The sequence below is a fragment of the Rhipicephalus microplus genome, chromosome 7 (assembly GCF_043290135.1).
Source record: "Rhipicephalus microplus isolate Deutch F79 chromosome 7, USDA_Rmic, whole genome shotgun sequence".
NCBI classification, from domain to species: domain Eukaryota; kingdom Metazoa; phylum Arthropoda; class Arachnida; order Ixodida; family Ixodidae; genus Rhipicephalus; species Rhipicephalus microplus.
The window spans coordinates 48,126,325-48,141,396 of record NC_134706.1 but is presented as its reverse complement, the minus strand read 5'-3'; the positions used below and the strand labels follow the sequence as shown (position 1 = coordinate 48,141,396).

The 15,072-nt window shown below is 48.0% G+C and overlaps 1 protein-coding gene across 5 annotated transcripts in view; it reads right to left on the bottom strand.

Annotated features, from left to right (window-relative positions):
* Positions 1-15,072, bottom strand: part of LOC142767445 (uncharacterized) — a 51,258-nt gene that overhangs the window by 12,827 nt on the left and 23,359 nt on the right. For all 5 annotated transcript variants that reach the window (XM_075869116.1, XM_075869118.1, XM_075869117.1 and 2 more), the window contains one exon: positions 5,441-6,621. In XM_075869116.1, coding sequence (XP_075725231.1) covers positions 5,441-6,621 — 1,181 coding nt within the window. The remainder of the gene's footprint in view (positions 1-5,440; positions 6,622-15,072) is intronic.

The window sequence follows — 15,072 nt, the reverse complement described above, 5'->3', positions numbered from 1 at the left end:
ATACTCACTGGTTGTCTGAATTATTCGAATCTTAATCTGTCTCTGACAATTATTATATCTTTTCTACATGAACTGCACGCCAGCCCTTGGAGCTAATAATTTGTTTACTTGCAACTTGCTGAAGCCTTGAAGACCAAGCAAGAGGCTAAAATAACTTTACACTTATCTTTATTAAATGGTCCAATAATTAAACTAGTTTCATATCACTATATTTAGACTATTGGGCTACAAATATGAAAACAAGACTAAATCACGTTGCAACATTTCGCTTGAGTTCAGACTCTTTTTCAAATATACCTAACAGAAACGTTTTTCTCTCTTCCTCTGAATTTGTGCCTTTTCAACGTAAGCCCAAGAAATACCCTACAACATACGAACTCTGAGGTGCAAATGCCAATAAGAGATAGTTTTATGCATCTGCCACTGACATTTGGTATTGGAATCTGCTATTGGTATCTTCTAATCCTTCGCTAAGGTGTACCTTAGATAGGAATTAGGCTCGCCTGTAAATTCCTATGGCGAAAGCCTTTGATGCTTGATCAAATGCGAAAATAAAGCGTCGGCTTCACCAAGAGTTATAAAAAAATCATCGCGTGATGACATCGCCATTTGAAGTCACCATGACGTTCATATCTGCAAAATTTGTGGCGCACCACCATAACATAGTCATGACGACATAACGTGGCACCGCGTGACTTCCTGACGTGGCTCCACATGATAAAGTTATGATGTGGCTCCATACGATGACGTCATGATGTGGCTCCACATGATGACGTCGTGACATGGAACCACTAGATGACCTCATTAAGTGGCACCACTAGATGACGTCATGAAGTGGCACCACTAGATGACGTCGTAACGTGGCACCACTAGATGACGTCGTGACGTGGCACCACTAAATGACGTCGTGACGTGGCACCACTAGTTGACGTCGTGACGTGGCACCACATTATGACGTCATCGCATGACAAGTTCGCTTGCTCAAAGGCGGGCCGCCGATCTCGGGGCCAGTGAAAAAAAAAACGGGTGAAGTGCACAAAGCTTGCGATGCCTGTAATCCCGGAGGTAGTACGAAACAACCATAAGTGCAGGAGCCGTTCGGAGGAACTCTTCGGTGCATTCAGATACGAGCTTCGTTTCTGGAGACGCGTTTGTGCCCATTTCGTTGTCCTAATAATATGATTGTTCAATAATATTAACCATGGTTTTACGTCACAAAACCAGGATGTGATTATGAGAGACGCCGTAGTGGAGGGCTTCTGAAGTTTGGACCATCTGGTGTTACCTGCATCAAGGCACGATCCTCTACCATTTCGCCTTCATCGATATGCGACCGCCACGGTCGTCATCAAACCCAAGACTTTCGGGTCAGCAGCCGAACATCGTAGCCACTATTCCACCGAGGCGCACCTTGTGATCGTCCAAGTTTTACATTCAAAAACTATATGTTTATCAGAGACGCCGTAGTGTAGGGCTCCGGACATTTTGACCAATTCGGTGTTCCTTAACGTGCACCTAAATCAAAGTTCAAGGATCATCTACCACTTCACCACCATTGAAGTGCGGCCGCCACGGCATGGATTCGATTGCGCGACCTTTGGTTCAGCAGTTGAGCACCATAAACACTAGGGCAGTATGTTGGGTGCCACACTTTTTTTAATCATTTCAATTGACTTTCAATTAAAAAAAAGGTTTTGTTGCGTCCAACAGTTTCAAAATGTAGCGAGACTTTTCACTTAGAGGCGATATCAAGGTAGATGACAAGAATGTTCGGCTTATGATTAGCTGAGTATTGGCGGTCTCTGCTTCGTAACATCACCAACTTTTCATGAAAACATCTCCCTCTCTCTACCATGCAGTTACACTCCATCTCACAAATCAGGTGCAACCATTGGGTGCAGCGCTGTGGAGGCGCGCGAGAATTTTCATAGACGATGCGTTCGCATTATGAAATATTTCAATGTTGTTACGTGCTGAAATAGTTTTCTGGTCGTTTCTAGGCTCAATAATAAAGAAGTATAACATACAAGTAAATAAACTCTGTTATACAGCTGTTACCACCGGGCTTTATATGTCAGCGTCTTCTTGATACTTCGTTTTGCAGGTATCGATACGCGCCATGTGGAGGCTCGTGCTCGCCACGCAACGACAAGAGCTGACCACGATACGGCGGAGTGATACGTTTTGCTGAGCGAACTACTTGCATAGCTTCCAAAGCGTTGCACCTAATATTTGGTTGATATATGTGATTTAAAGCACTAAAACAACATATGATTATGAGAGGCGTCGTAGTAGAGGGCTCCGGAAATGTTGACCAGCTGGGTTTTTTAACGAGCACCCAAACCTGAGCACAGAGGCTCGCGGCATTTCGCCTGTATCGAAAACGCAACCGCCGCAGCCAGGATTCCATTCCGCATCCTGCGGGTCAGTAGCCGAGTACATTAGCCACTACACCACCACGGCAGGGCAGCACCTCATCTTTTAAACGAAGTATAGTGCAAAGGAATGGCAATGCCTATATGCCACGTATCCAAACAAGGACGCCTAGTTTCAAAGGGTTAAAGGATTGTCAATGGTATAGCCGCCGCGAGGTGGCCCCACCGCATGTAATGCCCCGCACGCATGAAAACCCGGCGAGGGTAGACATGTGAAACGCGCTCGGCATATCGAAAAGACCCGCAACTTTAGCGCATTGATTACGTACGAACCACGCCCTGTCACCTGATGTTGTTCGGTAGGTTCAGAAACGGAGTTAAGAGAGACTACGAAGAACGAAAACAAAAGATAAAGGGGAGAAAATAGTCGAACACACTGTCCACAGGTAGGGGCAAGCGAAAAACAAGGGCAGCACCCACAACGTGGTCTCAAAGAGTGTTGCATGACTTCTGTCTCGCTCTCAATCAATATGTGCAAGTATGACCGCGTTCGCCTGAGCCCAAAGCTTTCGTCACATGAGGCTGATTGCGTAACATGAAGCTGATATGCGAGACGTCTTAGGAAATACGCGGAAAACAAGTTTGGTGCCTTCACGGTGACCCGATTGTATGCCTTGTTCTAAATGAACGCGTTAAGGCGGGGAGTTCTCGTGTAGCAAGAGCAAGGTCATTGACGAGAGTGCGAACAATTTAATTTGTAAACTGTGGGCGTAGAATTATTCGTTCAATTTTTAAGGTGACACCCTTAAGCGAGTGTTTTTCACTTCGGAGTTCATAGACCCCAGAGGAGGCATGATGCCTGTTTAAAAAAAAAAGAACAAACAAAGAAACAAAGTGGAGGCTCACTATGTCCCCTTTAACATAGCACTACAAGTTCCCAAGAAATAACAGCTCGTACAGACATCGAGAGTATGACGCTTCAGGTGATGTCAGCATCAGAACCGGCAGCGATAGTACGGAAATTCACTGTACCATTATATTACTAGAGCTTTTTATGCAACGCGTAATAGTCATGGGATTAAAATTCATTTTCTCGCTGATGACGACTTTTCATTACCGACAACGAGTAGCCGTTTATACGAGTGTAAAAGCTATGGCCTAAAGCAGCATATGACTGCAAGAAGCCGAGAGTGACCTCGCTGACCGCCTGCGTCAGAATTAAGACCTGATCACACGCTTGTGTTGCAGTGCGCTAGCGCGTGGATTTTCGATGCGGCGCCGCGCACTCTCCCTGTGGAGAGAGAGGTCCCATGCTGCGTAGAGTTACTGTATATGCTACCTTTAGGTAGCAGAGTTGCGCCAAGGTACGCCACCTTGGGTTCAAATGTCTTGCGGGAAAGCCACACGCACCCACGTTGGAGCAACACTCGCGCTTCAGAGTGCTACAGAGTCTCTCAATATTGAGGAACTGTGGTAATGGAGCGGCTTTAGTTATTTTTTCGTTTTCCTTATATTTATTAAAGTTATGCTTAAAACTTGGTTGCTCCGGTCACACCTAGAAGCTTTGATTTGATGCTTATGTTATTGGTATGTAATAATAAAACAAAGTGGGTCGGCTCATTGAACCAGTGAGATACATATTCACGGTTGGTTACACTAGGTTCACTTTTTCCGCTGTTTTCCCCATTTACAAATTCGAAATTATTTTTGCCCTTTTGAAGGCGATCGAACACGTTAGGGATGTAATTTTTTCATCATGTTGGACTCCTTCGTTAACTGTGTGAGGGAGCCAGGTGTAGTTTTATCGCTTTCAACTGAATCGAGCTGGATAGCCACCGAGAGTGCCTGTGCGACACCTATATTACGCGTGGCTCTCCGTAGCGATCGCATTACAATCGCGGCTCACGACAGCTGATGTGGAAACAACACCCGATGTCCACCACGCTTGATCTGCCCGGAATCATCGTAGCGTTGGCTTCTCCGCAGTGCATTTGAACCACTTATAACCACGTGAGGGCACTCGGCGAATAGGGGCACTTAATTCCTGCAGGTGGGGCGAGCGGTGCCCAGAAAACAGTGGCGCAACTCTGCTACCTAAAGGTAGCATATACACTGACTCTAATGCTGCGCGAAGCTGCGCGCCCTCCCTCTGCATATGAGAGAGGGCGCAGCGCCGCGTCACAAGGACCCTCACTGATGCGCTGCAAAAAAAACGCGTGTGGTTTGGCCTTTACGATGTTGTGCAAGCCGCAGATGTTTTACATTAAGAGCATCAAGCTCCCCACAGCCAGCGCACTCCAGTCCAGAAATTTGTTCAAACGCAAGGACCGGCACAGTTAGCAACATTAGATTTCAAGGGGTTGGAGGTTGAGTTTGAACAGAACGTGAGCTACACTTGAGAAGCACGGACTGCTGGGTACGTTCGTTACTCATCTTAGCACGGCGCTGCGTCGTGTTTTGTGTCCCTCCTTTTGTGCTTCGCCTTTTGTGCACCGGCATGTCAAGGTGAGAAAAACGTTGGCGTTTGACGGAAGGTGTTTCGCATATCGCATATATGGGTCATTTGTAAAGTGCCTTTGACGTCAGTTTTCCAGAAACGTATCGATAGTGATCTCCACAATGACAATGGGCGGGATGCCTTAGAATAAATATGCTATATATATATATATATATATATATATATATATATATATATATATATATATATATATATATATATATATATATATATATATATATATATATATATATATATATATATATACCAGTGGACCATTCCACCAGTGGACCATTCGAAATAAAATTAAGAATGGTGTGCCGACAGGGCCGCTAGTGTGATGCCCAGGCCGTGTGTTCGAGACATTTGTGCTTGCGCACAGTCGCACGCATATGCAGATTGTGCAATATTTACCCTGTCTCTCGTGATGAATTAATTTTGCACATTAATAATGGTTTCTCTGCCTGCTCCGTAAATTTTGCATTGCATTGCAATTTTCCTATTCTGCCTCCCCTCCTGCATGCGACAGCACTTCAAGGCTGCAGTACGTTGAAATAAATGCATATACTTGCCTCGCGAAGCGAGTCCCCCTTCGTCCGTCCCACCACGGCTGGAGTTTCCGTCCTTCTCTCCCTCCACGAAGTAGAAGTGGTCGGTCTCGCGACCCGCGAATCGAAGCACGGCCGGCGCCAGTCCCTTGAGTAAGAGCACGAGGCTGTCGTTGGCCGGTCTCTCCAGCAGAGGTCTCCACGAGCCGGGCTTGCCCATTATCGACGAGTTCATGCCGGCCCCTAGAAAGCCCACGTCGTCCAATACGTTGACCACTTTGCCCAGGTCTATTTCGAACGTGGGCACGCTGTTATCCAGGTCGTCGAAGAGGTCGCCCGACAAGAGAACAGCCAGGAGGACGACGAAGATTACGGCACCGGAAGAGACGAGCAAGCAAGCGTTCAGCTTGTATTGCTTGGGACCAGTAGCAGCGTCGGCAGCGACAACCGCGGCTCCATCCTTATGGGATTCTTGAGCCGCTTCACCAGCAGCACCTTGGTCTCCGGCACACTCGATGAACTCCTCGTCCATTTCGCGATAGCGGAAGCCTTCCTCTCCCGAACTCTCTTCATCTTCCGGCTTCCGGCGGAAGAAGTGTCGCAGTGATTTCCACCAGGAACTAGACTTCGCGACGGGTGCTGCAGCGCCTTCGAGAACAGGACCCTGACCAGCCGGTTCCCCTGTGAGACCAGCGGTGGGTGCTGCCGCCACTCCGTGCGGCTTCTCGCCGGGCTTGGCTTCTGGCTTGGCTCTCCCAGTCTTATCGCCGTGCAACCCGCGGTCCTTCTCTGGCTTGTGCGCTTCCGTTTCCAGTTTCTTGTGCGCATCTTCCTTTCCACCTTGCTTATTGTCTCCCGGCTTATGAGCCTCCTCGTGATGCTTCGCAATTGCACCATGTGGTGGATGTTGGGGTGCTTCCTGCTTGCCAGGACCCTCGTGGTGCTTGACGGCGCTGTCTTCGTGCCCCTTAGTGTGGTCATGCATGGCCTTGCTCTGTAGCATGTCTTGGAACTTCCGGTATTCGTGCTTCTCTTCCGGGGTGGCCACCCATTCAGCAACGCTCTTCCCGGTCGCCTTACCCGTGGTCTTTTTGTGGTGCGGCTCTTCGGTTGCCATGTGTTCGGGCTTCTTCTTTTCCTCCTTTCCCGTCGCTTCCATGGCTTCCTTCATCATGGTATCGAGGAGCTCCTTGGATTCTTTCTGCGATATCATGTACAAAGAAGTAATATTATCTGACTTGTAGCTGCCCAGAGTGACGCTTTGTGCTAGTAAAGGCAATTCTGTCTGCAAACAGGCGTATAACGTACGCGCACGCACCTTGTTTCTAATATAAGACAGCGCAAGCGTGTAAAGATGGATACAAGATAACAGAAGAAAACAACACAAGCACCGGACATCTTGCAAGTGGCAGAAGCGCAGCTCCCAGAAGCACTGGCGTAAATCCCAGCGTCGTCAGCGGGATTCTGACCAATCCTTGCGTTCAGTCAGAAGGTGGGGAGGAGGAAACAGCCAGTTCCAATGTCCCCCGATTGAGTTTTATGTTCCAAACACCTTATATTTGAATTACTTGACAGTATAGCGCGTGGAACTCTATTAATTGACTTCATTTTGTTCTCGGTTCTCTGTTTTGTCCTGTTCAATACCGCTCCATTGCATGGGACTTGAAATCTAAACTGCCGATTGACAGGTTTTAGAGCAAGCTTATTGGGCAATGCATTTATACAACCAAGCAAGCCTTGCTTGCCATTTATTTTACACTAACGTAATTTTAATTTTTGTGTCAGAACAAGATGGCCACCAAAGCAAAATACTTCTCCCATTGCGATTTATCTGGATTTACGCCACCGCCCAGAAGTCCCACCGGCACTCCGACAGCAATGGTCACAAGGTCAAGAGACAGGTCGCAAGATCAAGTTCAGCGATGACGACATGCGCAGGTGTGCGCTGCCACCGTAGAAAATACAAGACATATGGCGTTCGCGTTGTCTTCTTTTTTGCTATGCACTTCTTCAAGACAGCTGTTGGTGCTTTAGAAAAGGCAGTCATCGCTGCCTTGAATAAAACTCTTATTGCTGAAACGTTGTAACCATGGAGCAGCGTCCGTGTTCAAGAATGTTTCAACTCTGCATCTTGTCCTCAACTTCTAACTAATCAAACTTGGCGTTCTCACTCAGCTGCGTTTTCCTTTCAGCCTCCTACTGAGTTGCCCACACTTCAGCCCATATTGCACTATCTCTGCGATATGCCCACTTTTGACAAAATCATGACGTTATCTGATGTCGTCAAAACATGATGTTCTTGGTACCGTCACTGGTGACCTCATTACTACCCGTCATAACTTAGACACTTGGCTTTTGTTACCGATCATGTTCCCGCCGTCGATGACTGACGCCACTTGACGCAGCCAGAGTGCAAGGGCTCTTATTACGCCATGTGATGCCAAGCATGACACGATATTAATATCATTACACTCATGCTCTTTATACACGCATGTCAGTCTCTGACAACTACTGTCGTGATATATATCCATCAACAATAACAGCCTTCACCAGGAAAGTTCCATTACATTTTCTTAGTTTACGACACTAAAGAGAAGCAAATGTATTTATTTTACTTCCTAAGTGTTCTTACATATTCTCACCTTGGCCAAATTCCCATGCGAATTCACTCGGTACCAGGGCAACGCTTAGCAAGACATCGTTCGGGTTGTTGTCCCATCAGTTAAGATGACACAATGAATGCTGATTGTCAGCAAGGCGAGAACATTAGGTTCTTTGTTAAGCTCAACAAAATTTCTGGTGAAAAGTGAAAAACTGGGCAGGCATATTGAAATGAGACACATTTAAGAAGTCCTGTTTACTCCTGTGTGGCCCTGATAGGCTCACAATACTAATATATTGTAGGCATTCGTTAGGCACATCTTTCTTCACACAGGTTCATTAACATGAGAGATCGTCGTCTTCGTCTGGTATGGGAACTTGGCTTGCCTGGGTTCTGTGCCTCGGGTGTGGTCGCTTCATCGTGTCTTCTGGGCCTAATAAAGGTTGCCTTCATCGTTGCATCACAAGTGGTGGAGTGTGCTCAGCAATCTTCCGTCCTCTCCCAGCCCACTCTACCTCCTGGAGCTCCGCTCAGGCCATCGTCTGAGCCAGATGTCCGGTAACACGCCTCAGGACGAGCCATCCTTGCATCTACCTCCACGACCCCCGGCTACCGCGGCCTATCCATCGTGGATTATCACTGCGCCAGCGTGATCCACCCACGTTCGCCGGACTTTGAAGTGAAGATGTGTAGGATTGGTTAAAGCAGTTCAATCGAGCGAGTTCCACTAACAACACGGATGATCATGCCAATCCTCGCTGCGTTTCTTTCTATTTGACAGGCGTAACGAAAACGTGGTTTTTCAATCATGAAACGGAAATCACGGGCTGGGCACATTTAAAAAAACAGCTTTGCCAAATCTGCGGCACCCCGCCGGTTTCTACAGCCCCCGCGAAGAAGACACTGGACGCTTGCAAGCAACAACGCATAGAGGATGTGCTTGCTCTCTGTCACCGTTTCAGCACGTCCATGTCCTTATCAGAGAGGGTTCGCCATCTATTGAAAAGGATCGGCACGGTAGCGTTCAATGCCTTCTTCATACAAAACCCCACCACAGTCAATGACGTTGTTGCCATGTGCTAACGCCTAGAGAAACTTGAGTCTCAACGGTTACCGTCAGACAGCCCTGAAAACGTCACCATGACTGATCCCTCATTGCGTTCTGGGATCTGTGTGATTATAAGGGAAGAGCTGCGATTTTTTCGCCTCTTAGTCCTGTCGAGTGCACCTCCCCCCTTCAACACTATTTTGCGCAACGTTATCAAAGAAGAGTTGGCGTCCATGACCAGGCCAGCGTATGTAGACTCTCCGGTGCTTCGACTCCAGCCGACGTACGCAAAAGTCCTCGCTGGTTCGCCACCCATCGTATAACTGATGCCGGCACACTCGAAGCCTGCCCCCGTGGCTTCCATCACCCCGAGTGCGCCTAGCCAACCCTTTCACCATCAATGGCGACCACCTCGTCCTATCTGTTAATAATGCGGCTATCGGGGTCACAGTGCACGTTACATTTCAGTCGGAAGCGTCAGCAGGACGAGCGTCGTGAATTTTATCCCTACGAACGGGATGATAGGACAAGCGGGGCCACTTTCCAACACCGCCCTTATGATCCACCGCTACGTCACTCCCCGTCGCCAACTGCGACATGCGAGACAACCCCTCATTCCCGCTCTATTAAACGCCGCTCACCATCACCCCTCCGCCACTCTACGTATCCATTGCGACCTGTCTGCAATTCACCAACCAATGCCCGGGAAACAAACCCCTGCAGCTTTTTGAGGAAAAGCGGCATCGAGCGATAAGGCAGAAATTTCTTCAGTGCGTTCATATAATACGATATCTGTTTTAATAGAAGGTGTGTACGTGGACGCTTCAATAGACACTGGTGTCTGTTTGTGATTGATCGTTCCTTGTGCTCACGTCTGCGAAAAGTCCCCACCCCTTATGATCGACCTACATTGCTCGCTGCTCAAGGGGACGCCATTAGACCTGCCGCTATGTGCACCGCTCGTACTTTCATTGCTGGTCTTCTCCATTTTGTACAATTCGCCGTGCTGAGTTCATGTGACAACCAGCTTATATTAGGCTGGTATTTTCTGTCTACGGCGAACGCTTCCATCTGCTGTCCAGAAAATGTTCTTTACGTGATAGAAACTGACTATGCCCTTTATGTGGATGACAAGCCCGTTCGCTTGCTCGCTGCGGAAAATACCAAGCTACCACCTCACCAGCTACCGCATTACGACGACATGTCTGCTGTACACATGGGCTTCCAGAAAACGTACGACCGCATAAGATGTCACTACTACTGGCCAGGCTTGTCCACTAGTGTCGCGAACTACGTTGCCTCATGCGCCTTTTGTCAACGTTGCAAGCACCCTGCATCAACTTGAAGCGGACAATTACAACCGCTCCCGTGTTCCCTTCAGCCATTTGAGGTATTTGGCGTTGGCCTGTATGGTCCGCTTCCTATGACTGTCACGGGCAATCGATGGATAGTTACAGCTGTCGACCACCTGACCCGCTACGCCTGAAAAGCTCCTGTGCTTTCTGCACCCGCTTCGGAAGTTGCCGACTTCATCCTTCAAGCAACAATTCTTCGTCACGGTGCTTCTCGTGTAATCCTGAGCGACCATGGAAGAGTATTTCTTTTAGAACTCATCGAAGAAGTGCTCAAGACATCCGGCACTACACACAAAACAAGCTCCAGTTACCATCCTCACATGAACGGGCTGACTGAGCGCTTTCATCGCGCACTGTCAGATGTGACAGCCATGTATATCGAACCGAACCACCGAAACTGTGAGGACATTTTGCCATTTGTCACTTTTGCATATGATACCTCTGTACAGCGCACAACCGCTTGCTTGCCTTTCTACCTCGTCCACGGTCACTTGCCCTCTTCTTTCCTCGATGTTTTGATCTTCTCTGTGCCGGTTAAAACATGTTCGTCCTCAATCGAAGAATAAGTGTCTAGTCGACTTCATTGCCGCCAGCTGGCCCACGTCAACACTGTAGCCACGCAACAGGATCGCAAGCTTTAATATGGTGCCTCTCATCGTGCCGTGTCCTTAAGCCCTCACGACGAAGTCCTCCTTCTTACACCCATTCGCGCTCCTGGCCTGTGCGACAAGCTTAAATTACGCTTCATTGGCCCCTACACTGTCATGGAGCAAACGTCTCCTGTCAATTATCGCATGGCACCCGTTCTTTTTCCAATGGACTGCCACTGCCGGGAAAACAGAAATAGTCCACGTATCCCGCATGAAACCTTTCACACGGCGATCCTATTCGCTTTAAACTATGGCCAAAAACTGCGGTCAGGATGACCGCTTTCACGTAGGGACGAGGGGTGGAGGTAGTGTGGGCATTCATTAGGCACATCTACTTTCTTCAGACATGTTCATGATCATGAGTGGTCGTCGTCTTCATCTGGTGTGGGAACGTGGCTTGCCTGGGTTCTCTGCCTCAGTTGTGGTCGCTTCAGCTTCATCGTGTCTTCTAGGCCTAAGAAAGGTTGCCTTCACTGTTGCATCACTTGATTATATATATATATATATATATATATATATATATATATATATATATATATATATATATATATATATATTTCGACGTTTCAGCCAGAGTCTGGCCTTCATCAGGAAGGCCAGGTTTCTGATGAAGACCAGACTCTGGCTGAAACGTCGAAATAAACCACGTTGTGACTGTTCACGGAAGATCTACTTGACTACATGCAACGCTATGGCCACTTCACCACCATGCATATATATATATATATATATATATATATATATTGTAACGGATATAACAACCTCACAACCGGGACGTCCTATTTACAAGGTTTAATAAGGGCGAACTTGTGCCCAAAGCCAAAAGAACTACACAGTAGCTGGGAGAAAGCAGCGAACGCTCGTCGTCCTCTTCTTCTCCTCTTTTCTTTGCCGCTGCTCGGTAGCAGCTCGTGCACAGGCTGGGCCGGCTCGTGCCTTCCGGCGGGCTTCATGAGTCGTAGCGATGCCGTCAGCGTTCCTCTTTTAACAACGTCTGCGTTGTACTGCGCCTTAGCAATTCCTCGTGGCATTATCCCCCCTCTCAAGCGGCATCGCCCCGATGCTTGCGATGAGGCTGTTCAGTACTTTTTTTTTTTTTTTTTTGTGTGTACAAGTTTGTAAAAATGAGGTTGCAGTACGTCAAGGGATTGGGGTGGCTAGGTTTGGAATCGGTCGTAGTACGGTTTCATCCGTACAATGTGTACACGCTCCATGGGATTGCGTCGCCTCGGATGCAGGTGGCCTGCAGGCTTGACTTCGTAGACGAGGTCATTGTGTCGCTGTACGATCTCGTAGGGGCCAAAATACCGGGAAATGAGTTTTTCGGAGAGGCCTCGTCGTCGTACTGGAGTCCATATCCACACTTTGTCGCCAACGTCATATCGCGTGTCAAGTCTTCCTCGGTTGTAGCGGTCGGCATCGATGCGGTGTTGGTGGCGTATTCGGTATCTTGCTAACTGGCGGGCTTCTTCCGCTCTTTGTAGAAAGTCGTCAAGATCGGGGGGGTAGTCATCTTGGTCTATTGGTAACATAGCATCCAGTGTTGTGGTAACAGCACGACCGTAAACTAGTTCAAATGGGGTGATTTTGGTGGTCTCTTGCACAGCCGTATTGTAGGCGAAAGTGACGTATGGTAAAATTTCGTCCCACTTTTTGTGCTCGACATCCACATACATGGATATCATGTCTGCTAGAGTTCTGTTAAGGCGTTCGGTCAGGCCATTGCATTGAGGATGATATGCAGTGGTTTTCCTATGAACAGTGTGAGTCATGTTGAGCAGGCACTTCAAAAGTTGCGCCGTGAAAGCCGTTCCGCGATCGGTGATTACAACCGTTGGAGCGCCATGTCGCAGGACTATTTTGTGTACGAAGAATTGGGCCACTTCTGCTGCCGTTCCTCGTTCCAAAGAGTCTGTTTCGGCGTATCTAGTTAAATAATCAGTGGCCACAACGATCCATTTCTTGCCGAGTAAAGATGTCGGGAAGGGTCCAAGGAGGTCCATTCCAACTTGGCGGAAAGGCGCTTTCGGTGGATCTATAGGTTGTAGAAGGCCCGCTGGTTTAGAACTTGGTGTTTTTCGTCTTTGGCACTCGCGGCATGTTTTGACGTAGTGTTGCACTGAAGCTAGTAGCTTGGGCCAATAATAATGGAGACTGATCCTTGCAAGCGTTCGCGTCACACCCAAATGTCCAGATGTGGGCTCATCGTGACACGCTCGAAGTATTTCTTGTCGCATAGTTGCTGGAACGACAAGCAGGAACTTTTCGCGGTTGGGCTTGAAGTTTCGCTTGTAGAGAACGTTTCCTCGGAGGCAGAACGATGCGAGGCTTCGAGAAAATATACGGGGTACTTGTACGTCAATTCCTTGCAGGTGTTCGATAAGCGGGAGTAATTCTTTGTCTGTACGTTGGAGTTCGGCTATTTGAGTGGTCTCGACAATTCCTACGAACGGAAAGTCGTCTTCTTCTGATGGTGGTGTGTCTGTAGGAGCCCGTGACAAACAGTCGGCATCGGTATGTTTTTTGCCAGATCGGTATACCACGGTTATATCGTATTCTTGCAGTCTGAGGCTCCACCTTGCTAGTCGTCCGGATGGTTCCTTTATGTTCGCCAGCCAGCAAAGCGCATGGTGATCGCTGACTGCTTTGAATGGTCTACCATATAGGTACGGCCGAAATTTACTGATGGCCCAGATGACGGCAAGGCATTCTTTTTCCGTGGCCGAATAGTTTGTCTCTGCTTTTGTTAGAGTCCGACTGGCATAAGCTATCACTTTTTCTTCACCTTTCTGCCACTGTATTAGAACGCATCCAAGGCCGATGTTACTGGCATCTGTGTGTATTTCCGTGTCGGCTGTCTCATCAAAGTGAGAAAGAATCGGGGGGTTTTCTAACCTCTTTCTCAATTCGTTGAAGGCGCTTTGTTGCTCGTTTTGCCACTGGAAAGGCACATCTTCTTTCGTAAGTCTCGTTAAGGGTTCTGCGATCTTTGAAAAATTTCTCACAAATCGTCTATAGTACGCACATAGACCTAGAAATCTCCGTACTGACTTTTTGTCTGTTGGCACCGGAAACCTTGCGACGGCGGTCGTCTTATCAGGATCAGGGCGAACACCTTGGGCGCTGACGACATGCCCAAGAAAACGAAGCTCTTCGAAACCTAATCGGCACTTCTCTGGCTTGATTGTCAAATCTGCCGAACGGATTGCCTCTAACACTGACCGAAGGCGCTTGATGTGCTCCTCAAATGTAGCCGCGAAGATGACCACGTCGTCTAGGTACACTAGGCAACACTGCCACTTCAATCCGGAAAGCACAGTGTCCATCATGCGTTGGAACGTTGCCGGCGCACAACAGAGACCAAACGGGAGAGCCTTAAATTCGTAAAGTCCGTCCGGGGTAACAAAAGCAGTCTTTTCGCGATCACGTTCATCAACCTCGATTTGCCAGTATCCACTTTTCAGATCTAGTGATGAGAAGAACTTGGCACACCGAAGTCGATCTAACGTGTCGTCGATGCGTGGAAGGGGATATACATCCCGTTTAGTCACAGCATTCAGTTTCCTGTAGTCGACACAAAACCGTAGCGTGTTATCCTTCTTCTTGACAAGCACCACGGGAGATGACCACGGGCTGTTAGAAGGCTGGATAACATCATCTTCAAGCATTTCTCGTACCTGCTTCTTGATGACTTCCCTTTCCTTAGGGGAAACACGATACGGGTGCCGGCATACCGGCCTGGTTGTCTCGTCCGTTATGATCCTGTGTTTTGTAATGCTCGTGCGCCGTACCTTTGAACTGTTGGAGAAACAGCTGCCAAATTCCCGCACGAGGTCGTATAGCTGTTGACGTTGAATCTCTGAAAGATTAGGATTTACGTATATTGTGTCGCAGGCATCAGATGGAAGTTTCACATTCGGTGACGTCGTTTCAAGACTGCATATTTCTGTCACTTCACAGAACTCATGAAGAAACGCTATTGCCGTCCCTTTTGCGA